Source organism: Sphaerodactylus townsendi, linkage group LG06 (genome assembly GCF_021028975.2).
Source record: "Sphaerodactylus townsendi isolate TG3544 linkage group LG06, MPM_Stown_v2.3, whole genome shotgun sequence".
NCBI lineage: Eukaryota > Metazoa > Chordata > Lepidosauria > Squamata > Sphaerodactylidae > Sphaerodactylus > Sphaerodactylus townsendi.
The window spans coordinates 95,192,936-95,218,055 of NC_059430.1; the positions used below are offsets into that span (position 1 = coordinate 95,192,936).

At 46.7% G+C, this 25,120-nt stretch overlaps 1 protein-coding gene across 3 annotated transcripts in view; it reads left to right on the plus strand.

Moving 5' to 3' along the window:
* STPG1 (sperm tail PG-rich repeat containing 1) overlaps nt 1–23,988 on the plus strand; it is a 45,505-nt gene extending 21,517 nt beyond the window's left edge. For all 3 annotated transcript variants that reach the window (XM_048501244.1, XM_048501243.1, XM_048501245.1), the window contains 4 exons: nt 4,021–4,132; nt 5,356–5,524; nt 13,212–13,402; nt 23,673–23,988. In XM_048501244.1, the coding sequence (XP_048357201.1) occupies nt 4,021–4,132; nt 5,356–5,524; nt 13,212–13,402; nt 23,673–23,749 (549 nt within the window). In that variant the 3' untranslated portion in view covers nt 23,750–23,988. The remainder of the gene's footprint in view (nt 1–4,020; nt 4,133–5,355; nt 5,525–13,211; nt 13,403–23,672) is intronic.
* The last annotated feature ends 1,132 nt before the right edge of the window (nt 23,989–25,120 follow it).

Consider the following 25,120-nt stretch of genomic DNA (forward strand, 5'->3'; position numbering starts at 1 on the left):
TGCAGACCCCTGGTCCAAATAAATGTAATTTCCATATTGTTCAGTGGACTTTAGTGTATCAACATAGCAATGAAACAATATATTAATGTGTGTGTGTGTGTGTGTGTGTGTGTGTGTGTGTGTGTGTGTCAATATATATATATATATATATAAGGTTATATAAGGTACATATATTAATGTTAAGACGAGAGAGTAGTAATGCTGCAATGTTTTAAACATGTTTAATAAGTTTTGCATTCCATCCCCCCAGCAGGCTTTAGGTAAAGTGCTCTAGAGGTTGTATGAGGGGGGAAGAAAGGGTGCATGTGCCCCAGGATGCTGATCTGCTTAGGCAGAATACAACTTCCCCATGCTAGTTCCCCATGGAAACACCCACAGGCAACATGTCATGGTGACAGCACAAACCTGGGGCAGGAGAATGCAATTTGCAAGGAAATGTGTCACTCCTGCACCAAGCCAGAAAAAGGCTGGGGGGGTGGGGGATAGAGTGAGCAATCCAGGCTACTTGCCCCACATGAAAGCGAGCGCTACATTTACCAATTCCGGCTAAAGGTGGAATAAGACCTGGTGTGGCACTTGGTCCCAGATTTGCAGCATCTGTCACCCAGAGCTTTCTTCCAGGCATCTTTTAGTGTTCAATTTGGTTTACAAAGGTTCTTATAATGTTCCATAGCATTCACAATATAAAATGAAACACAATCCCTATCTGTACAAAACAGGCTCGTTTTTGATGATAAAAGCAACCACACTGTTCACCAAATATTTGCAAGAAAAGAAGAAGACATTGCTTCCCTTATGAAAGGACAATAAGAGCATTTCTCAACGTTCTCAGGGAGCATGGGGTAGCCCCTGGAAAAATTCAAGTGCTTTTTGATGTAAACCTGAGCAATTGGGGCAATGTCATGACTTAAACTGAGGCATAGGCTTGTTTGTACAGGGATCAAGTTCCCAAGTCATATTTAAAGGCTAAAACAATATGTTGACTCAAACCTGGAATCAGACTGGCAGTTAATGTAGCTGTTGCAAAATAACATCCATATACACATGCCATGTATTGCTAGACAAACTATGTGCAAGTATATTCTGCATCAATTGGTTCCATATGGTTTTCAACGTCCGCCCCACATACAGGACATTGCAGCATTCAAGCCTGAAAGGTGAGAAAGCATGGATCAGCCTAGCAAGTTCAGATAAGTCTAGAGGAAAAACAATAGCTCCAAGCTAGTTTTCCAGAAGCAAGCCTGGGTGACAGGATACCTTTTGGCTTTTGGTTAATAGGTATTGACCTGTAATGGACATAGGGATGCCCGGCCACTAGTTGGCATCCTGGAGAGCTTTTGGGGCTGGGTTATTATAAGTGCAACTGACAACTAGTAATACAGGACATAACACTGCCTAAAAACCATGGGAATTGTGAGAGACAGCGAGAGTGTCACCAAATACATGGCATAACATCAATTTTTTCGAGAGGATGTGACATAATCAGGACCTGGATGTCATTATCAGGATCAGGCCTTTCTTCCTGAGGAGCAACAGTGGCGTAATGGTTAAGAGAAGGTGTACTCTAATCTGGAGGAACTGTGTTTTATTATCTGCTCTGCTGCTTGAGTTGTGGAGGCTTATCTGGGGAATTCAGATTAGCCTGTACACTCCAACACACACCAGCTTCAAGTGACCTTAAGTTAGTTTAGTCACACAGTTTAACCTTCTGGAGCTTCCTCTCACACCCCACCTACCTCACAAGGTGTTTGTTGTGAGGGGGGAAGGGATAGAAGTTTGTAAGCCCCTTACAGGAGAGAAAGGAGGGATAAATCTAACTTTCTTCTTCTTCATTCTTCTTCTTCTTCATCTTTTTCCTCCACCCATCTCTAAGGAGCAAGGGCTGGAGGGAGGGCCTCCTGATTCCTGTGGGAGGCCCTCCTGCTACAAGCAGGCAGCCTGCTATCTCTTAGATCAGGTGAGGGAACCTGGGCTCTCCAGATAAATAGGGACTATATTCCTCATCAGCCTTCTACCAGCATGGCCAATTGGCCATGCTGACAGAGGCTGATGGGAATTGTAGTTCCTGAACATCTGGAGAGCCGCAGGTTCCCTACCCCTGCCCTAGATGGACATGGTTGATAGAACGGTCCCTATCCTTCTATCACAGGGAATTACCGTGTCAGATATATCAAGCATAAGCCTCCACTTTTTTCAGCACATTTTGTTTCGAAAAGCCCTCCTTGACTTATAATGCTAGTTTCACCCGTCAGCCAAGTTTTCGCCCATCGTCCCCCTCACTCACTCACTCACTCACCCACCCACCCACCCACCCACCTTTTCCTTTCCCCGCAGGCTCTGAGGCTTGGCTTCAGGGAAGCTGCCACTCGGGCAGGGTGTCTCTATGATTTTCTTAAAAGGGCAATGCTCCAAAGATTGCTTTATTTATTTATATCTTAAACTTTTATTTTGCTCTCCCTGTCACAGCAGGCTCAGAGCGGCTTCCAACAGTGTTTCAATAAAAACCTTATACAATCTATCATGGCACCTTAAAAACCCATCCAAGAGCGAAATAATTTAAAACTTAAAACATTCCGCCAATACCATACAACCAAACCAGATAAACAAAAGGAAGCCATCTAAGATAGATTTTTTTAAATTTAATGTTTATGCATTGTATTGCATTGACACATTTAAAAAACATGGCGGGACGGCTCCTTCCTGCAGGCCTTATGGAATTGGAATAGATCCCGCCAGGCCCTGGTCTCACTAGCATAGGCACAGCTATAACGAGGACATCTGGGGACAACTGCCCTGGGCAGCCCCCATTGAGTCACATGGGGGGAGCGGAAAATCACCCTCCCCCACTCTTCTGTCAGCCAGTCAAGCGTGGTGCGGAGCAGAGCCAGGGGCTGCTGGGCAGGCCTCGGCTGGCTCAGCTGTTGCTCTAGGGGCGGGCTGAGGCAAGCTAGAGCTGAGGCGAGCCACTTTTTTTCTCTCCACCACCAGCCAAGGTAAGCAGGGGCGGCGCATGGGGAAGGCAGGGCATCTCCATTTTCTCTAGCTATGCCACTGCTCACTAGACAGAGCATTCCGCCGTACAGGGACCAATGCCAAATAGGCTCAGGCTCCAGGCCAGGCATGTACAGTAGTTTGTTGTTAGCAGAGAGTAATGCTCTTTGGGGGACATATTGGGAGAGGAGATTCCACAGGGATGATTGTCCAGACCATTTAGGGATTCAATGTTAATATTAAAACCTTGAACCCAATTTAGTACTCCACCTGGAGTCATTGCAATTGATAGAGCACTGGTGGAATATGGATTCAGTGCAACTGCATTTTGTACCAGTTGGAGTTTCTGGATCAGTCTCAGGAGTAACCTTGGGTAAAGCAAGTTACAGTAATCCAGTCTGGAAGTGACTATTGCATGGATCACTGTGACTAGATCAGAGCGAGACATCACTGGATTGTGGCCCTTGGCTTTTAGTACAAGTCAAAGGCTACAATCTAAAGAGCACTTTATTGGAAATGAGCCCTACTGAATAAAATGGGACATGTTTCCTGCTTAGGTAGCTCCCTGACTATCAGGGCTGCACATTATCAGATGATTTTTACACAGCAAAATCCAATTACAAATGTTTAATGTGACAGTAGCATAATAGCCAGGTGTTATGTAGATACAGTCCAAGTCAGCTACTAGGGATTCACTTGGTAGAAAACCGCGGCTCAAAAATTTAGAGTAGGTGCAGTCACACACTCTTCAGAAGCCCATTTGCTGCCATTATTCCAGTTTGTTGATTGCCTAGCACATAGGTGTCAAACTCGCGACCCTCCAGATGTTATGGACTACAGTTCCTATCATCCCCTGCCAGCATCATGGGAACTGTAGTCCATAACATCTGGAGGACCGCGAGTTTGACACCTGTGGCCCCTAGCAGATGTTATTATATTGAGGAGAGTCAATCAAAATCTGTTTTGTTTTGTTTTTGTTAAAATGAATACCAGAAACAAATTCTCCAGAAACCCCAATTCTATTCACAGGTCTCCATGAATGCCTGCAAGAGGAGCCAGAACATAGGGGCCAAGTCAGTGTTCTCATCCAGAACAAGACGAGAGTTGCCAGTCAATAGCAAGGAAAAAGTTCCTTCTCCTTGTGAGTGATCTAAAAACCCCAAAGGTCTATTTCTTTTTGTAGCTCCCAAAAGTATATCAGAAATCAAAGGCATAATGTGACAAAGGGGTTTCCTCTCTTTCCCCTGACCAAGTGGAAGAGGTTGTCTCATCAGGGTAAGGGTTATTTCCCCGTAAGTGCTGTCAAATTGCAACCAATTTAAGGCAATCCCAGCAGAGCTGGTCTCCCATCCAAGTACAGAGCCAGCTTATCTTCAGATATCTTGCGAGATTGGACTATCCCACACTGCCTTCCCTTTATCCATTTGTACCTATAGTAATTATTCATATCAGTCACTTCAGTGATCTGAAAGGGGGAACAAAGAAGCAGCAATGCAAAAGGATCCCTATTTGTTTTCTTCAAGCAATACCTAACATCATAAATGACCAAGTTGTGTCCAAAGCTGGAGAAAATCACCTGAAAATGTAGCAAGCTCCCCCTTCCTGTAATAGGGATACAGCAGTCTTGATTCTTCCAGCATTTACAAAGTTCTTTCCCAAAGTTGCCAGTGTATTTCATTTTCCTGGTTTTTTGTAAGGCAGTCCTTTCCATCCAGCAGTGGCGTAGCACCAAGGGGACAGGGGTGCACAATGTACTGGGCGCACACTGGTGCAGGGTGTGTGGCAGGGGGCATTCCGGGCCATGGCAGGGGCATTCTGGGCGTGTTCTGGGGCAGGGTGGGGGCGTTCCAGGGCGGGCGGGGGTGTGGCAGGGGCACGGTGCACACGTGCCCTGGACGCAGTTCCCTCTCACTCAGTGTGTCTCCCATGGGTGTTATGGCTCCCACTTACTTCATCCCCACCAGGAAAGAGCCAGCCCTGCTTCCCCCCACCCCCTGCAGGCACCCCAGGATGTTTCGGAAACCAAGAACCTTTGCATCTGCAGGGGGCACCTGTTTGAAAACAGTTGCCTCCATCATAGGCAGATACTTGGCTTGGAGTCTCCTAAACCTTTGTAGAACCTCCCAATATTTTGTGACTGGCCCTGTACCTCACGACAGCCATTTTGCGATTAGTTCTGCCCTCAGCAGCTACTTTACTGTAGCACACACTACCTGTTCTTATTCCAAGATGTGCACACAGTTTCAACAAGGTTGTGGATGTTTGTACTAAGCATTCACTTCTCATACAGTAGGTGGCAACTGCAAGGCAAGACTTGGCTAAGCCAATTTTTGGTGACAGTTTCCGTGTTTGTTTTCAATCTAGGTCATTACCAAATTAACGACTCCTTCGTCCGGCAGTCGCCTACAATGCTGGTGTCCTGCTTCAAGTCTAGAACTACTCGTGAAATCAAAACAGTGTCTCTGAGTCCAGGGCCTGCAGCCTATCAGCCCAGGGGGACCCCCAGCCCAGTACGAAGGAAGTCCCTTGGCTTGTGAGTTCTGACCCTCATTATTGAAGTGAGCAGAACAGGTGTACCCATCTCCCAAACAGCTGGCATCAAGACTCTTTTAAGAGAAAATTTCTTGTCCTGATGTATTGTAAAAGGTGGGGCATTCTTCATCTGGAGATATTAAGAATCAATCTGTGGAGGAAAATGTATTGTAGAAGGCTTTCATGGCCGGATTCAACTGGTTCTGGTGGGTTTTCCGGGCTGTGTGGCCGTGGTCTGGTGGATCTTGTTCCTAGGAACCAGACCATGGCCACACAGCCTGGAAAACCCACCAGAACCTGGGGAGGAAAAAATTAATTATTTAGATGTTTCTTTGGCCAGGGATCTGCCAAAGCACCATGCACACTAAAGCCAAAGCCACTACGGCTTAGTGTTCAGGGAGTCTGAGAGACCCAGGTTCAAATCCTCACTGTGCTGTAGAAGCTCACCGGGTGGCATTGGGACAGTCAGTCTCAGCCTAGCCAACCACCCAGGGTTGGTGTGAAGTAAAATGGAAGGGGGAATGATGTTGTCATTTGCTTTGGTTCCCCATTGAGGAGAAAATCAGGTTATAAATAAGTAAATGTTTAAAAGTATCTTTAAAAAGTAAATGAAGTTGGAGACATGATTAATTATTTTTGGTCAGTTCTTTTTTTCCGAGAAGACAGAGATGCCAAGCTTTTAGAAAGTAGTCACACATGATCTGAACGGGAACTAAAAGGTGCCGTTTATTCTGTGTGGAGAGTACATAGGACTGCCAGCTCCAGGCTGGGAAATATGGATATTTGGGGGGTGGAGTCTTGGGAAGGTGAAGTTTGGGACAAGGAGAGATTTCAATGAGGTATAATGTCATAGAGTCTACCTTCCAAAGTGGCCATTTTCTCTCGGTGATAATTTTTTATGATCTCTGTCCCCTGGAGACCAGTTGTAATAGCAGGCGATCTCCAGCCACCATCTGGAAATTGGCAACCTTAAGAGGATAGGAGGTGTCACTCTATCTCTGTACCTCTATGGTGAAAACCTTAGAGAGCTTTTTATTTTTATTTATTTTTATTATTTATTTTTTAATCTTATATAGCGCCCAACCCCCGAAGGGCTCTGGGCGGTGAACAACAGTAAATTACATATAGGTTTTAAAAAGCAGCAGTTAAAAGCAGCTTCAGTTCAGTTCAGTTCAGTGGCAGAATATCATGAAGGGATGGGTTCAGACTGCCCCTCCCCCCCATCTTCTTTCTGATCTCAGATGCCTAGGCCCACTGGTGGCCACTCAGTAATAAGGGAAAGGCAGTTTGCCCATTCCCAGAAGTGCCTTGTATTATAACTCCTTTTATTTCATTGGGCTACTGACCTCCAGTTGGGGCCTGCAGAATTCCCATGCAACTGATCTCCAGACTGTACAGATCAGTTTCTCTGTCCAAAACTGAGAGCAATATAGAAGGTTTTTTTTAAAAAATGAGGGAATCAGACTTGCATTATGGCATGTAATAAAGTGAATTTCTACTTTCATTCTGTAAGGAGGCTCACTTCCCGGTCATGCATGATCCCCCCCCCTCCCTTCAGTCCTGAGGTCTAATAAATCTAACTAGCTCAGTTACTCAACCCAGTCATTTTTTATGGCCGTCAGTCCTATAAATAGTCATGTTGGTTTGCTTGAGATAAGATTAAGATCTAACCCTCCCCATCGCATTCCTGCCCCTGTGCTCCTCATAGTTGGAACCCTCTGCACGTGGTCAGGGGTATCTTTACTACTATCTCATGCTTTTTTCTAAATGCAGGGCTTTCCAGAGGGAGCGAGAAGGGGACCTGGCACTGGCTTAGCATGTAGTAAACCACTATGACTTAGGGAAGATGTAAATCAAACCTGACGGGGCAAAGGAACATCCATCCACGTTGCCAGAAAATACAGACCTATCAGCAGTTTGGAGGTTAATCCAACTCCCATTTATGTCAGCGTGATGAATGCCTCTGGGGCCAGAGTGGCAGCTGGTGCAAAGCTGCCAGATCCAACAGGGAGTCAAGACCAGTTTGTTCCAGATGAGCCTCAGACCTAGTTTATTCTCACCAAAGTCCTCAGCTGCAACTCTCAGCCACAACAGGATGAGACCAGTCAGAAAATGCTCAGCCCGTTGTGGGTCTTCTCTTCTGACTGTCTGGATTTGGTGTTACAGGTCTTGCAACAAAGTTCATTTGACTTTTGCAGAAAGAGTGCAGGAAGAGACTTTTGCAGAAAAAGTGAGAGCCAGCATGGCATAGTGGTTAAGAGCTGGTGGATTCTAATCTGGAGAACCGGGTTTGATTCCCACTCCTCCACATGAGCGGTGGACTCTAATCTGGTGAATCAGATTCATTTCCCCAGTCCTACATTCCTGCTGAGTGACCTTGGGCTAGTCACATTTCTTCAGAACTCTCTCAGTCCCATCTACCTCACAAGGTGTATGTTGTGGGGAGAAGAAGGGAAAGGAGCTTGTAAGCCACTGAGTCTCCTTAAATAAGAGAAAGGTGGGGTATAAATCCAAACTAGTGCTCCTCCCTCCTCCTCCTCTTCCTCTTCCTTCTTCTTCTAGGCAATCATTTGCTTACCAAACATAAAAGGTACTGGAAGCACAGCTTGATTTAACTGAAAGCTAAGTAAGCTTCTGTTTAGGGCCGCAAGTAATAAGGGGGATCTCAAAATACAAAGAGAAAAAAAGTCCTTAAAGTGCTATTTTTGGTAATGATATGGAATGCCTTGAACTTGTTATAGTTTAGAGCATCAGCATGCCCTAATCCAGCCTGACTAGAAGGGGCTGTTGCCACCACTACAAAGGGTGCACACTTCATTCTCTACAATAGCACATGTGCTTCTTATCATGATGGTGTTCACACTGGGGTCCTTGGAAATTTACCATGGAAATCCTCAGCGTAAGGCAATATATGATGGTGCATTCTAGGGGGCACATTCATTTTACTGAGGACCTAGCAGGATTATCCTGCACCCCATGCAGAACTGTGAATGTATTATAGAACCAAGTAGATAAAGCGAGGGCTATTAATGCCCACACATTTACAAGGGGAATAGACACATTCCTGGCTGATAGGTCTTTTGAGAGGTGGTAGTCATTTTAGCTAAAAAGAGGCTCTTGTTCAGAGGTCACTGTTGGAATGACACACCAGGGGAAGTCTTTGCCTCCATGCTTGGTGCCTTTCAGGGCCCTGGGGGTAAAGGGATGCTGGACTAGATGGACCCTTAGTCTGATTCAATGCATTTTCCTTCGCCAAGCAGAAAGGTTCTATGACAGATGCATGGTGTACAAAGCCAGGCCAGAAAACCAGACCATCATTTTCAAGTGCCGGGCCTAGGGGGGTGGGGCAAGGGGAGGGGGTGTGGTGGGGGTTGATTTTCTACCCCCACGTGATGCCAATGGCGAGTGCCTGAGGTGCGGCGCCCCCCTCCCCATGGTAGCTATGCAACTGCTCCAACCCCACCGCCTTACACATGGAGTTTCCCCAGGAGACTGAAAGAGGCAGTGGTACGCCCTCTCTTGAAAAAGCCATCTTTAGATCCCATGATCTAGCCAACTACTGCCTGATTTAGAATCTTTCATTTCTGGGAAAGGTAGTTGAGAGAGCTGTGGTGGAACAACAGCAGGTATTTCTGAAGGATTCATAGGTTCTGGATCCCTTCCAGTTTGGGTTCTGTCCTGGCTGTGGGACAGAGACTGTACTGGTTGTCATAGTAGACAAGCTTTGGATGCAATTGGACCGAGGCAGGTCAGCGCTGTTGGTGTTATTAGACCTCACTGCAGCATTTGACATGATCGTCCATGATCTTATGACCCACGACCTTGCTGATGCTGGGATATGGAGTACAGCCTTGCAATGGCTGACCTCATTTCTCCAAGGCCGGGGACACCAGGTGTCACTTGGAGGGGGGACGTCTCGGTAGCATCCACTTGCTTGTGGTGTGCCACAGGGGGCTATCCTCTCTCCAGTGTTGTTTAACATCTTCGTGTGGCCCCTAGTTCAGCTTGTCTGGAACTTTGGGCTGGGTTGTCACCAATATGCTGATGACACCCAGCTTTTTCTGTTGACGGAGGACCAGCCAGCCGCTACCCCAAATACATTGGCACAGTGTCTGGAGGCCGTATCTGGATGGTTGAGGAAGGGTAGACTGAAGCTTAAACCAGCGAACACAAAAGTCCTGTGGCTGAGTTGGAGGGAATTGATTGGGGGGTTTCAGCTGCCCCAATTCAAAGGTGTGGCTAGAAAACCTGCCTCATCTGTCAAAAGCCTAGTGACCTTGGAGTCCTCCTTATCTATGAAGAAGAAGAAGTGTTTGGATTTATATCCCCCCTTTCTCTCCTGTAGGAGACTCAAAGGGGCTTACAATCTCCTTTCCCTTCCCCCCTTACAACAAACACCCCGTGAGGTGGGTGGGGCTGAGAGAGCTCAGAAGAACTGTGACTAGCCCAAGGTCACCCAGCTGGCGTGTGTTGGAGTGCACAGGCTAATCTGAATTCCCCAGATAAACCACCACAGCTCAGATGGCAGAGTGGGGAATCAAACCCAGTTCCTCCAGATTAGAATGCACCTGCTCTTCACCACTATGCCACTGTTGCTATGGAGGTCCAGGTGTCGTAGACAGTGAGAATGGCCTTTTTCCATCTCAGACAGGCCAGGCAGCTGGCCCTTTACTTATCCCACTCAGACCTTGCCATAGTGATCCATGCGAGAGTCACCTCCTGCCCTTGAGGCTGACCCAGAAACAAAAACTGGTTCAAAAAGTCACCTCAAGGCTCCTCATTGGATTTATGGTGAGGGAGCACATAACATCTGTGCTATGCAGGTTGCACTGGCTACTAGTGGAATTCCAGATCAGGTTCAAGGTGCTTGTCTGGGGCCCCATATCTTCAGAACCGCATCTCCCCTTACTGCCCTCCGACCATATCCTTCTGGTGGCCCCTGGTCCCAAGGATGTTAGGTTGGCCTCAATTAGAGCCAGTGCAACTCTCTGTCAGCTGACACCAAGGTTCTTCAGAACCTTAAACAGTTCCACAGGGTCTGTAAGATGGAGCTGTTCTGCCAGGTCTCTGGGTGAGGCATCCCATTGTCCCTATTTCATCTGCTGGCCTCCCAACTCATAATCATGTTTATTATCTATGTTCCTTTATTGATTGTTGATGCCAGCCCCTTTGGTTTTGGTTTTATTATGGTAATTTGAAAATTCACTCTGTTACCATCCTGGGGTTGTGGTTTTAGCTATAGTGATTTACATTTTGTATTGTTATGATTTAAACTCTGCGAGCCGCCCTGAGCCCAACCTTGGTTGAAAAGGGCAGGATACAGATTTAATAAAATAAAGTAAAAGTAAAATAATACTTCAAACTAATTATTATTATTTCAATGGAAGATCTGTGTGTGAAGCCTTACTTCAGTGGGAAAGCCATAGAAGAAATGTATCAGTGCCATTTTTTTGCCATCAAGTCCCAGCTGAATTACAACCACTTTGTAGGGTTTTCAAGGCAAGAGGTGTTCAGAGGTGGTTTGCCATTGCCTGCCTTGGCGCCATGCCTCTGGAGGTCTCCCATCTAAATACTAGCCGGAACCAAGGCTGAGTGTGTGACTGACCCAAGGTCACCCAGCAAGCTTCCATGGCATAAGTAAGGATTTGAACCTGGGTTTCCCAGGCCCTGATCCGACACCTTAACCACAACATCATGCTGGCTCTCAGTACCATTTAGATACAGATAAACCCTTCTAAGCAGCAGGCTCAATGGGGAATCTGATGTTCTAGCTTAGAGAGAAAACCAGCACTGAACACCCTTGAGTGACAAAAGGGTGAATGAACTGTGAAGCAACATTCATCTTTTCTTGGAGCTGTGCATAACACTGATTGGCTCATCTGCCTATCAGTCAGGAACAGGGCCAGCCCAAGGATTTTGGGTGCCATAGGTTAGAGTGCCCAAGCCACCCACCCAGGCTGTGGGAAAGTAGGAAGGAGTGCCCACCATCCTTGTCCCTAGTGACTTTGGAAAAGGGCAGGCCGCAACAGCCAGCCTCCTCATCCCCCTCAGAACTACAGGGAGGCAGGGAGACAGTGACCATCCTCCTTCCCTCCTGCACTGTGGGGAGGAGCTGCTGGGTCTCCTTGCTCCTTCTGGTCAGGCAAGACAGAGGTGCCGCCACCCCCAACAGAGGGAGGAAGGAAGGAAAAAGCAGGATTCATGCTAGCCACCTACTGGAGTAAGGACCACCTCCCAGGTCATACCCTGATGCCTGGATGAGAGGGCAACAGGGTTGAATGACTCCTTTCCACCACTGGTGCCACAGGCAATCACGTAGAGCCACCTAGCGGACCCTGATCAGGAAGCCACTTCTGCTCCCCTTGTCAGCACAAATTCCAGCTTGTTAAACAAACAGACAAAATAAAGCGTCAAACAAAAGATAAAGCTGATACCCATCCTAGGAGTTTGGAGTTAGCCAGTGCCCCTTGCAAACCAAGTGCATGTCCAGCTCAAGACATGCCTCAAGACTCTGCAACACACAGGGTGATCCTCTCAGCAGACAACTCATGGAAAGTGGCCTGAACTTAGAACATTTGAAATGTGCAATTCTGCTATAGCAGAGATCAGTGAGTGAGCTCCCTTCCCACAGTGATGGCCTCTTAGGTGATCCGGGTGGAAGCAGAGTAATTAGCACTCTCAGGAGAGAAGCATTCTGGAAGCCAGTTCATGTGATATGAAATTCACAAGGGGGGCACATGGTCTGTTGATTATAGGTGGAGTTACCACGGGACGGGGGGCTGACAAATGCCCCGGGCGCAGGCATGGGAGGGCAGAGAATTGCTCCCCCCATCAGACCGCCCCCACAGCCTAGGGCAGCCTCTGTGAACCGGAGCAGGCTGTTCTTTTAGCTTTTAAAGGTAAGTGAGGCGTGTGAAAGAGGATGGGAGGGCGCCCTTTTGCCCCAGCACCATTCCGCCCCCCGCCCCCCCACGGCACTGCTGTTGATAGATGTGGTTGGGGAGGTCTGAACTGGGAACTTAATTCCCAGGCTGTGGGACCCCAGTTCATATCAGGACTGTGGTGTGTGGGGCAACAGGGAATTAAGCACTTCCTGCTGCACCAGTTTCCTATTTTCCAGGTCAGAAAAATGGTGTGGGCAAGATGGCTTAAGCCCCCTTTCCCCAAATGCTGTAGTCCTGATGCCAATTGCTTACGTTTTGAGCACAGCATTCCAGGTGCTTGTCTGATTGGCAGGACCTTTTGCAGCCTTGTGGGGACATAAGGTCTTTATCATTAGAACTGTGAATTGCAGATCATCATCTCAGCAAGGGGAGCTTCCTGGTGAGTTTCAGGCACACTGGTTTGAGCACCAATCTTCATCCTTAATTTCTATCCAGATTTAAGTTTGTAAGCCACATTTGGGCTTCCAGATGCAATTGCACTGGGAGGCTTGTCAAAGGCATCTCCTCTTCTGATGCTGAAAGATACCAGAGGACACTTCTATGAGTGTATCTACAAAAATAGTTGCTTGCCTTTTATTATGCACCCAACAGCACTCTGCTACAATTTAACATGCGTTCATTGGTTTTAAGCATACCCAACTCTATTCTGGATTCTGACCATGGACTAAAGCTCAACTTGAAACCGCTTATGTTTCACGTGAAGCCAAAATCTGTTTGGACAGCATCTCTGTTTGCTTCTCCTAGACGAAAACACACCTTGAACTTCTCAGCCCCGCCTACCTCTCGTCCCAGAACCCCCCCTTCACCTGGACCTGGCCAATATGAAATAGTAGATTACAAAGGGCCGAGCAAGCATTACATTTCCAGTGCTGCATTTGTCTCGAACACAGACCGTTGTTTCAGAGATAAATTCCACCAAGAAATACCTGGCCCAGGTAAGAATTTAATTATTTTTAAAGGTTTTGACAGCATTTACAAAAAAATTAGGTATCATGTTTCTTCATTTAGCAATAAAGATGAAGAAGAAGAGAAGAAGAGTTTGGATTTATATCCCCCCTTTCTCTCCTGAAGGAAACTCAAAGGACTTACAATCTCCTTGCCCTTCCCCCCTCACAACAAACACCCTGTGAGGTGGGTGGGGCTGAGAGAGCTCCGAAAAGCTGTGACTAGCCCAAGGTCACCCAGCTGGCGTGTGAATTCCCCAGATAAGCCTCCACAACTCAAGCGACAGAGCTGGGAATCAAACCCGGTTCCTCCAGATCAGAGTGCACCTGCTCTTAGCCACTATGCCACTGCTGCTCTCCTTGTTCATTATGAGCCCAAGAGAGGATCAATTTCAATAAACCTCTATGAATCATCAGTGTGGACGTTTTGGTCCCCCAAACACAAAGTAATTTCACATAACTGCCTGGGACTGAAGGTTTTGAATGCCAATAAGGGTGTTGAGATTGAACATCTTCTTGTGTAGCCCCAAACCAAATCATGACTGTGTATATATACCTGCAATTTATTTTTTCCAGATGAACAAAGATCTGTGATCCTTGTCATGTCTGTTTTGGGCTTGTGTCCCAAATTAAGCAATCTATTTTTTTTTCAAAATAAATTTAGGGTGACTCCAACAGGTATTCTAGGTGGGCATTGTCCTCTCCCCCTCTCCACCCCCAGTCCTTCTAATAAAGCAGATTTTGGGGTTCAGTCCTGAAGGGGTTCTAGCAGCACATCCATCCTATCTTTTAAAAAATGGATATCTTCTATTTGAAAAGAGGCTGTATCAGAAGCATAGTGAATTAGCCAGAGCTGGGAATTAAAAAAAAGGAAAATGGGGAGGGGGCGGCACCAGAAAATGTGCTTTTCCACATTAGTAAACTGATACTCATCTGCAAGTTTATTCTTGCCCAATGACTCCCACTGCACTATCTTCCCCCCAATTACTTAAAAAAAACCAAGAACCTTTGCTCATCAGACCCATCAGAATGTCACAAGGCAGGGAGAGTTTTTGACATGCAAGCAGGTTTACATTAGTCACAACAAAAAAAGCCATATTTGGGGAAGCATCATTTGGAGCAGCAGTGGCATAGTGGTTAAGGGCAGGTGTACTCTAATCTGGAGGAACCGGGTTTGATTCCCCGCTCTGCTGCCTGAGCTGTGGAGGCTTATCTGGGGAATTCAGATTAGCCTGTACACTCCAACACACGCCAGCTGGGTGACCTTGGGCTAGTCACAGTTCTTCTGAGCTCTCTCAGCCCCACCTGCCTCACAGGGTGTTTGTTGTGAGGGGGGAACGGAAAGGAGTTTGTAAGCCCCTTTGAGTCTGCTATAGGAGAGAAAGGGAAATATAAATCCAACTCCTTCTTCTTCCTCCTCATGTTGTCATGGCAGCACATTTATTTCATTAATTTATTTCATGATGAGGTAATAGGGGAGGGAGGAGTGTCAGAGGAGAAGGAAGATGTCAAGGCCTCGTAATGCTTGACTTGCCCAGCCAGGAAGTACTTTTAATAGCTAGCTTCACTTTCTGTCAGCTGCCCAGGGCTGCCTTAGTATTTATTTATTTTAGCTTTCTTTATTTGACCTGGAACCCGCCCTGTTCATAGAAGCATGGGGCAGGTGACTGGATAATATAAGCAAAACACTTCTTCATGCTTTGCTGAGTACACAGATTGCATCTGGATCCCCACTCTGTGTCAGACATAACACCATCACACATGAATGGTGGGTTTTTTTCAGTTCCAGTTCCGATAGAAACAGAAGTCCAGGATTGAAATCACATCTTTTCTGAGTCCCTTCTCTCCCCCAAATTCTGCATTCCCATGGGCACCACTCCCAGTCTCCAGGAATTTCCTAAGCCAGAGTTGGCAACCCTAGTCATAGCCATGAGTAACATGATCCAGCGACTAGCAATGGTTAGAGGAAATAAGCACTACAGGAAATACAAATCTAAGCTCTCCTGACAGATTAATGTAGGGTTAGAAGCACAGAAATATCAACTTGGCCCATTATTTATGGTATGCAGATGGTCTGATTCATTGGCAGGATTTTTGCCTCTGCTGAGTATTCTGGGTGGTTGGATATGCTTGTCAACAGAGCAACCAGACACAAAGGACAGAACTCCAGTACCTTTAATCTAAAATGTCAAGAGCAAAAACAACATCAAGGGAAATTCTCAGAGACAAAGAACTGAGTGTCCTTGGGAGCAGAGGGATTGTGTTCTGGCTTGGGAATTTGGACTGTCTTCCCTTCTCATTTGCTCATAGCCCATCTCACTAATATCACTACTCTATACCTTCCTGTGCCATGCCCTTGTCTTGAAAAAGGGCACCCATTAATGTTGAAAGAGGGCACCCTGAGGGCACCCATTACTAAGAACACCAGTGTGGGGGGGGGGGGGAGGTCTGTAGATCACACCCATATCCTGTGTGACAGCTGTGTGACTTGCAGTTTCGCCTCAGTTTTCTAACATATAGCACTCAATTCAGAACTTAGCAGTATCATGCATGGGAAAGGGATTTCAGCCACCTTCTGTCTTCTTGACCTGAAATAATCCATGAGGGTGACATTTGGTCTGTTGGGGAAACCCACAAGTTTGTACTTCCCTAGGACCACTGCTGGTCAGAAGAACAGCACGAAGCAAGGCTTAAGACCCCTTCTCCATGCTTAGCACAGTTTTGATGTCAATTGGGCACCACAAATGCAGGAACTGAGGAGAACCCAGAATTTTTGTGTGAGAGTAACACACGATTTAGGAGTGCAGGGACCCCAACCTCACTGTGCCCTGTAATGTGTAGAGTCAGAATTAAAGAGCTAGGATACAGGATCAGCCATACGTGACACAAGATACTATTGTGATCACTACTTTGCTTGAAAGTCCTGATCACAATACCATCTTGTGTTGCTTATGACTAATGTATATAAATTGCTCTCACTTTGCAGGGTTAGAAAGATTAATCCCCCTCCTTGCATCTCCACCCTGATCTAAATTTAGGTCTTAACATATCTGAAATCTGTAACAGATATTAATTGATCCAAGATCTCTGTCTAATCTAGTTCGACCGTAGATCTGGCAACTTTTGCATGAAGGGAAAAAATAGTTTCCAGTTCCCTTCTGCTGTCTGCCAGTTGCCATCCCCAACGGTTAAGTACACCAAGAGAAGCTACACCTCTCTAACTTCTCTTATCAGCAGAACTACTTTGGTCCACCTGCTCAGGCCTTCTTCTGGTTTTGACCATCCTAGCCTAAAGAAACATCTCTGTTCATAGTAACAGAGTCTTGCAGCTCCTCAAAGTTAAATCATGTTTGCTGTGGTAGAAGCTTTCAAGGGCGACAAGCAGCTTTACGAGCTGGATGAAGTGGGCCCTGGTCCATGAAAGCTCGTGCCTCAATAAGGATGCCAGTCTCCGGGTTGTACCTGGGGATCTCCTGGAATTGCAACTCATCTTCATACTAGAGATCAGTTCCCCTGGAGAAAATAGATGTGTTGAGGGTGGACTGCAGGCACTGTCCTCAGCATGCTCCATTCCCAAATTTCCAGTTTCCTAACCTTAATCTGGCAACTCTGCCCTCCACCCATCTCCTGCCAGTGGCCAAGGGCAACCTGGCGACCTCATGCCACAATAAAGTCTTTTTTCAGAGGTTGCCAGGCTTCTGGCTGTTTGGGCTACAGCAGATTAATGGGATATTTGTCTCTGACCATAGTGTACCTGTCTCTGTTTTGTTCTTTAACTTCTTCCTGAGGCCCAGGAGTGCCAATTCTCCCCAGCAAATGTCTCTTGAACAACTGTGTACTGCTTTCTCCCTTGCTGGCTTGCAGTGTGTGTGGTGGGGAGTGGGGGAGCGGGTGTTCAGAGATGCCTTTTCAGAGGAAGCTCAGTGGGAAAAGTTAAGTGCCTCGACCAAGGACGTAGGTAAGGGGGGGTTTCTCGGGTTCAACCCCCACATTCATGTCTGAAGCTCCGCCCCTCCGTTTGTGGGTTTTAAAAACATTTTTAGTGTTTATTTTGTCTTTGGCCTGCAGGGGGCGCATTGTTTAGGCTAGCAGCACCAGGGATTGTTTGGGGGACTCTCCTGATGATACTACCCAGGTTTGCTGAGGTTTGGTTCAGGGGGTCCAAAGTTATGGACTCCCAAAGGGGGTGCCTCCATCCTCCATTGTTTCCAATGGGAGCTAATAGAAGATGGGGGCTACACCTTTGAGGGTCCATAACTTTGGATCCCCTGATGAACTGGGGCTCTCTCAGAATTCTCACCAAACCTTGGGAGGTATAAGCTAATCAGGAGGTCTCTTACTGATACCACCCAGGTTTTGTGAAGCTTGGTCCAGGGGATCCAAAGCTATGGGACTCCCAAAAGGGGGGTGCCTTTTCCCCATCCCTCCATTGCTTTCCAATGGGAGCTAATAGGAAGATGGGTTGTTACACCCTTTGAGGGTCCATAACCTTTGGACCCCCTTAATCCAAATCCTTCAACTAAACCTGGGAGTGTATCATTTAGGAGAGTCTCCCCTGAAGATACCCCCTGAAAGCTTTCAAGTGCTTCTAGCTTGGAACATATGTACCCCCTTGGACAGTAGTGGCACCCTCCAAATTCCCCCAGATTCTCCTTTTAAATCCACTCCCTTCTGCATGGATTTCTAAAGGGGAGTAATCTGGAGGTCCCTACAGTTTAGAAGCAAGAAGAAGAGTTTGGATTTATATCCCCCCTCTCCTATAGGGAGACCTCAAAGGAGCTTACAATCTCCTTGGCCCCTCACCCTCACAACAAACACCCTGTGAGTGTGTGGTGGGCTGAGAGAGCCCGGGAAAGCTGTGACTCAGGCTCTCCAAGGTTACTTCCAGCTGGGAGCGCAGGTGTTGGAGAGCAACAGGCTAATCTGGAATTCCCTCCAGATAAGCCTCCACAGCTCAGGCGGCAGAGCTGGGAATCAAACCCGGTTCCTCCAGATTAGAATGCACCTGCTCTTAACCACTTCGCCACGTTGAAAGTGATGCTGTTTCAGGGTGGGGGATAATCCACCCCAAAACAGCATCACTTTCAATGTTGTTTAACTAGGGACGCCAGATTCTCCCTTTAAGGTGGATTTTAAAGGAGAATTTGGGCTCTCTAGTTTAAACACCATTGAAAGTGATGCTGGATTCCAGCTGGGGGTGGATTCCAGCATCACAGTGGCTGCCGGGGGGGGGGGGGGGGGCTCAGATTTTGCACCGGGCTCCATTTTCCCTCTGTGCCTCTGCCCAGAGGGGTGGGCAGAATGAACTGTCAGCTGCCGGCTGGGAGCCCAGCTGGTGGGGGGCAAGGGAGGGCAGGGCAGGAGAGTCTGCCGTCCCCGGCCTAGGAGAGCTGCTTTTATAAGCGCTAGGCCAGGGGCGGGGTTTGGGGAGGCATAGCCATGCCCTAGGGGCAGGTGAGGGTGTGCCCCCCCGAACCCCCCCATAAAAATCTATACGTCCCTGGCCTCGACACTTTACCTATTGACCCCCCCTCTGCATATACTGCCCCATTTAAATTAACCAACAGACAAGTATTTGGGAAACCTGTATTGACGGGTATAATGTGCCATTGTGATGCTGGACAAGGATTTTCCTAATCTTGCAGTCTAATTAAGATAGTTTAACTGGAAATGTTGGGGGGTTATACCTGGGACTTCCTTCATAGACAGAGATCAGGGAATCAGAACTATGCTGGGGAGTGGGAAGAAACACATCAACCTAGGAGCATATATTATTAATAATAGTAATAATACTTGGAATTCATGTAATGCTTTTCCTGGGAGCTTTCCCTTATCTCAGAAATGGTGTTCTTAGCCCCCTATTACAAATGGGAATTGAGATTAATTTTTTTTTTGTTGCCATCAAGTTGCAGCTGAATTATGCTGATCCTGTGTAGGGTTTTCATTGGCAAGAGACAAACAGGTCAATTGTCATTGCCTGCTTCTGCTTAGTGGCCAAGGTGACAACCTTACAGACTCTGTGCTGGAGTCTGTCTGGGGGCTCCCCAAAAAAGTTGCCACCCTTTCCAGAACAGCCACAGGCTGATGAGCTGAAAACAAATTAAAGATTTAAATTAAAGAAGAAATTAAAGACGAGAGATCAAGTGAAAGGCAGGGGAAAGGTTGAATAAATCAATGTTTCTTTGACATCCAATGGAAGTAACTGGAACTCCATGCAAATGGTTCTTCGGCTGTTGGTGATAATTTCCCAAATTATAAAACCAGGCACCTGCCAGGGCTTTCCTGACAGTGATCCAGGTTAGCAACTGTATTTTTTTCCCATCCAACATCACTTCCTGAAGAGAGATCAGCAGAAAATTTTGTCTCGCTTTTATTCCAAAGCAGGTTCTGATGCAACTTTTCTAACTAGGACTGCTGCTCTAGGTATGAATTTGAGATTTGCAACCCACTCATAACTCCTAAGCAGATAAGCATGCTAAGCATAACCTGAAACTTCACCAAGCTGCAATCCATACTCAAGGGGAAGTTCTCGTGTTCTAAAGTCCACGGATCACAAAATAATCGTACACATGGCATTTACGAATGTAGTGTAGCGTTTCATACTGGGATTTGAGAGATCCAAGTTCCAATCCCTACTCTGTCATGTTGTGAGGATCAAGAAGAAAAGAGAACCATATAAGATGTGATGTGTCCAAGCGGTATAAATGAAGTAAATAAACGACAACAGCATGTAAAACACTCCCTATCAGTGTCTGTTATATCAAAAGCAGCAACGTATTTCTAAGTCAAAACAAGTAACAAAACCATATACACGGATCTTATAGTCTCAGTAAGGCCTATATATAATACTCACAGCAAAAAAATGATAAAAAATACAGATAGGCTGTGAGAGCTTTGGTGGGCTGCGTCAGCCTGATTTTCAGTAAACTGGAGAATATAATTGGGAAGAAACTTCTGCTAGTTTTCAAAATACATATATGGTTAAAATCTCTCTCTCTCTCTCTCTCTCTCTTTTTATTCATTGGTATTTTAAACATGACAAAGATGGCTCCAGTAAGATGAAAGAGCTGCAAATTACAGAGGGGGAGCTTAACACCAGCCAGACTGACACTCTTTCAAAAGCTGCCCCTGGGGCCAAGGGAGGGGCTGTGGCTTCCAAGCAAAGCACCTGCTTTGAGTGCAGATAGAGCTGGTGGCGGTGGGTCCTAGAGGGACTAAATTCCAGGGGCTCTGCTTATATGTCAGGCAATCTCTTTTCATCTGATCTTTGGTTTGGATCTGGACAGTGTAGGAGGCCCCAGAGGGAGTCTTTTCCCGGGGGCCTAGCTGCAAAGGCTCAGGGCAGCCCTGCACATACGTGGACCCAGGTTCAGTCTCTGGCATCTGTCATTAAGGGCTCCCAGAGAGCAGGTGTTGGGAAAGAGCTTTCTGTGCCGGGGAGTTTCTGCCAGCCAGGAAAGACAATATCGAGGGAGGACTGATTGGATACAACTGGGCAGATTCATATTGATGTGCACGGCTGCTTTTGGATGACAGCTCCGTTGTGCACAAAGGGAAATTGGGGGAGTGAGGGGGGAGGTTTCTAGCCCTCCTCAGAGTCCAAAGCAGCCATATAAAACAACAGCAGGCCATGAGAAACATGTTTGCCTGACTGCCCAAATAAAGAGTGCTTGTGGGCTTCAGGGGACAGATTGCCAGCCTGAGACTGGCGACCAGTAGGAGACACACTTGCATAAGGAGGTTCTCAGCAGCGACACCATGATGTCACTGGTGATGTGCTGATGTCACTTCGGGTCATGCTAGAAGTGATATTATCACATTCCCAGCAAGGGTCTAGCATTCAGCCAAAAATATGGTTTAACTCAAGCAGGAGACCAGACCTTGCTGGGTCAAACTAACATCTGAGAGGCCCAGGTTCAAATCCAAACCCTGCCACAGAAGTTTAACAGCATTTCCTCTTCCCAGCTCATTAGACAAGTGTTAGTTGCCAACTTCCAGCCAGGGCCTGGAGAGCTCCCGTAATTGCAATTTATCTGCAAAGTACAGAGATCAGCTCCCCCATAGAAAATGAAGGGGGGCTTTATGGTATTATATCCACTGAGGTTCCTCCCGCAGGCCCCACTGCCAATCTCCAGGAATTCCTCAACCTGGAGTTGGCAATCCTATGACAGTTATGCTTCAACTGGTATTGAGACCCTGGCAGTTGCTCCAATTCAGAGGAGGCCATGCTGAACAAGTTGGGCCAGTGCTGTGGCTTATGAAGAAAGGCAGCCGTATGCATTTCCTCTGGCTCTGTCCATGTTCTGCCTCGCTACCCGTCCTCCAACATGTTAGGTTCTTGTGCCTACAGCTTTTCTGGAGGATTGACTTTTGGCTGGCTTTCCACTGGGTCTTGCAGTGCTGCCTTGTGATGGGGTTTGACCTGGTGCTCTGGGAAAGCAGAAACAAGGATTTTATAGAGAATGGGGCTGCCAACCTCCAGTAGTGGCCTGGAGTTCTCCTAGGATTACAGCCAGCCTCCAAAGGACAGAGGAGGAAATAGAAGCTTCAGAGGCTCAGCCCTCTCCAAATCCCACCCGGAAATCCCTAGGAATTTCTCAAACCATAGCTGACGTCCCTAGTAGACAGAGTGATCAGCATCTTTGCTGCCCCTTCCCCCCTTAACTGACTTTGCTCTTGTACCTTTAATAGGCTGCTGCATACAAGTAAAGCTTGGCCCTGGTGTGGGAAATGTTTCATTTGCCACATTTCCAAGTGAGGCTGCCATTAAAGGCAGAGGAGCAGGCCTGACAAGAAGGAGCAACCCTGCTTCTTATTTGCTACTAGCATTGCTGTGGCAATTGTCCTTCTCATCACAGTCCGCAACCCACACACAGGTCCACGCAGGTCCAATGATCCGCAGCATAGCCTTTTGGGGCAGTCAAATGTAATCCCTCTTTCCCTTTTCAATTCACATTGTTATATGGTGGTGTCTTATTTTTTTAGTATAAGGTAACCCTTTCCATTCCACAATGGAAATGTCCAGAGTGCGAATCCCGCTGTCCATGAGGCTGGTTGACACGCACAATCCTGGCTTGGGTAAAGCAGAACTGGGGCAAGCAGGCTATCCTAGTCAGGCAGCAGAGGCAGGGTGGTGAGGCGCTCAGATCGAGGCCAGGTCCCTGGGTTTTTAAAGGGCTATGTGCAAAAGTAGCGGAGCCAATAGTGTTGGTTCGCCCCCACCCCGCGGATTTTCTTAGAAGAAAAAGGCAAACTCCAGCTTGCTTTTAGTAAAAGAGAGCTGTGGCGAATATGGGTGAGGAAGTGGGTGAGTGGTGGTTGGATATGAGGGAGGGCAGAGTGAGGTGTGGGAGGATGAGCTGGATGTGTATGAGAGTATGTGTGTTGTGTGGTAGTAGTGGGTGAGGCACAGAGAGTGAAAGTTACATGCGTGTGAGGGGGAGGTAACCCCACCTGATGTCTCACATGGCAAAGTGTGTATGTGTTTCACTTCCACTCGTATAACCTAACAGTATTACCTATTTCCTGTTACCTGTTTTCACTGCTCATCTCTGGCCATCTGCATGAACATTGTAAGGGCATACCAACCCTTCAGGCCGCAGACATGCTGCTCGAACATTCTAAGGGTGACAGTTCAACACAGCCAGCTTCATGGCCTGGTCCACCAGGAAAAAGACGTTTTACCTGGCTCAGGAATTGAATTTCAGCAATGTGAATATCCAAAAACCTGCCCACATTGGAAAGGCACGTTGAGTGCAAATTTGAAAGCAATCCGTCCAGTGGTTTCGGAGTTAGAGCACGAGTCACAAATGGACGGTTTGCTTTATATATATATAGATTGGCCCTGACAGGATTGCCGACTCTTACTATCTGGCAAGGCTCCTATATGGCGAGCAAAAATCCAGAGCTTTTTTCTGCCTGCAAAGGCTGCATCAAGAAAAGCTTCTTCCCCATCTGAATGCCCATTAGTCACAGTGGGGCACACCTGCCAGGAAAAAAGATGGCAACCCTAGCACCTATTGATACTCCTCCTCTGCACACCTGTTAAAAGCTATGGGATTCTCCTTGGTAGTCTTGGTCACCATAGTTAAATTTCCTCTGTGTAGTTTCTTATCACAGAGTGCGGAATGTTCTTCCAGAAAATATGTGAGGTGGCACAACCATGCTATGTCTTCAGAAGGCAAGCAGCCATTAACATTACGATAAGCTAAACATGAAATCCACTCGAACCTCTTTCATGCTTGTTTTTATTTTATTGTAGGGTCATACAACTTACCAATACCCCGGAAGCAATCCTTCATCTACAACACCAATAACAAATGGGTGCCAGTACTTTGATGCAGAGGCCCCTGCCAGGATTTTGGTTGCCTGTGAACAAACAAAAAAATAATAATCCACCAGTTTGCGTTCCTGTATTTATTTATTTTTAGTGGATCATTGAATCATTCTTTCTTTTGCCTTTCACTTGCTACAGAAAAAGTTTTTGATAGAAACGGATGTCTGTTTATATTGTCGACTTCAGGTTAACAAACTGATCAAGCCTTTCACTTTATTGATAAAAAAACCCAGTCTTCTTTTAAAAAGTCTATCAGGCTGGACTCTGACTTTGTCTGTTAGGGCAAGCCTAGATTTAGGGGATGGGCCAGGCTAGCCTGATCTCATCAGATCTTGGAAACTAAGCAGGGTCAACCCTGGGCTGTACTTGAATGGGAGACCACCAAGGAAGTCCACCTAGGCAGGTAATAGCAGACCTGCTCTGAACGTCTCTTGGCTTGAAAACCCTATGGAGTTTCCATAAATTGGCAGTGACTAGATGGCAAAAACAGGAGTTAAACCACCATCAGGGGTCTGCAACCTGCAGCTCTCCAGATGTTCATGGACTACAATTCCCGTCAGCCCCTGCTAGCATGGCCAATTGGCAGAGGCTGATGGGAATTGTAGTCCATGAACATCTGGAGAGCTGCAGGTTGCAGACCTCTGCACCAGACTGACCACTGCACCAGCTTTATGGACATGGGGGAGAGAAAATGATGCAAAATATCTGATGCCAAGTCCCTTAAACATTGTGCTTTACAGTTGTATTCATTTACAACTTGATGGCACGTTCCACCAGCAGCTTTGTGTGCATGTAAATTACCACCAACTCACAGCTGACTTAAAACACAGAAGGGACTTTCAAGGCAACTGAAAAGCTCAGATAGTCTGCCATTGGCTTCCCCTGCAATCTTCCTTCATCGTCTCTCTTCCCAGCTTGGCTTCCAAAGTCTGACAAGATTGTGCTTTAGCATGCTGCCTTCCCTCCCACCACCAGCATTAGAAAAGGAAAAATATTAGTTCTGTGTACAGTACATGGCAGACCCCTCCCCTCCCCTCCCAATTTGGTGATGTAAAGATTTCATTTAGCGTTGCCAACTTAATTGGATCTTAGCCTTGGGGCAATTATAGACTTGTACCAGTGCTTTATGATGTTTTCTTTCTGTTTTGAAGTGTTATTTTTGATGTCTTCTGGCTTGCAAAACCTTCATCTAAGTCTTGTGTGTTTATGGGGAGGGGGGTTGCCATTAAACTTCACTTAGAGAAAGCCATTCTGCTGGGGTTGCCAATAGCCTGGAGAGAAAAAACACCCCTTAGCAGAGGCCTAATGTGTGAGAAAGGGCAGTTGAAGTTTTTCACAGCACAGAGATAAGTAACACACACACACACACACAG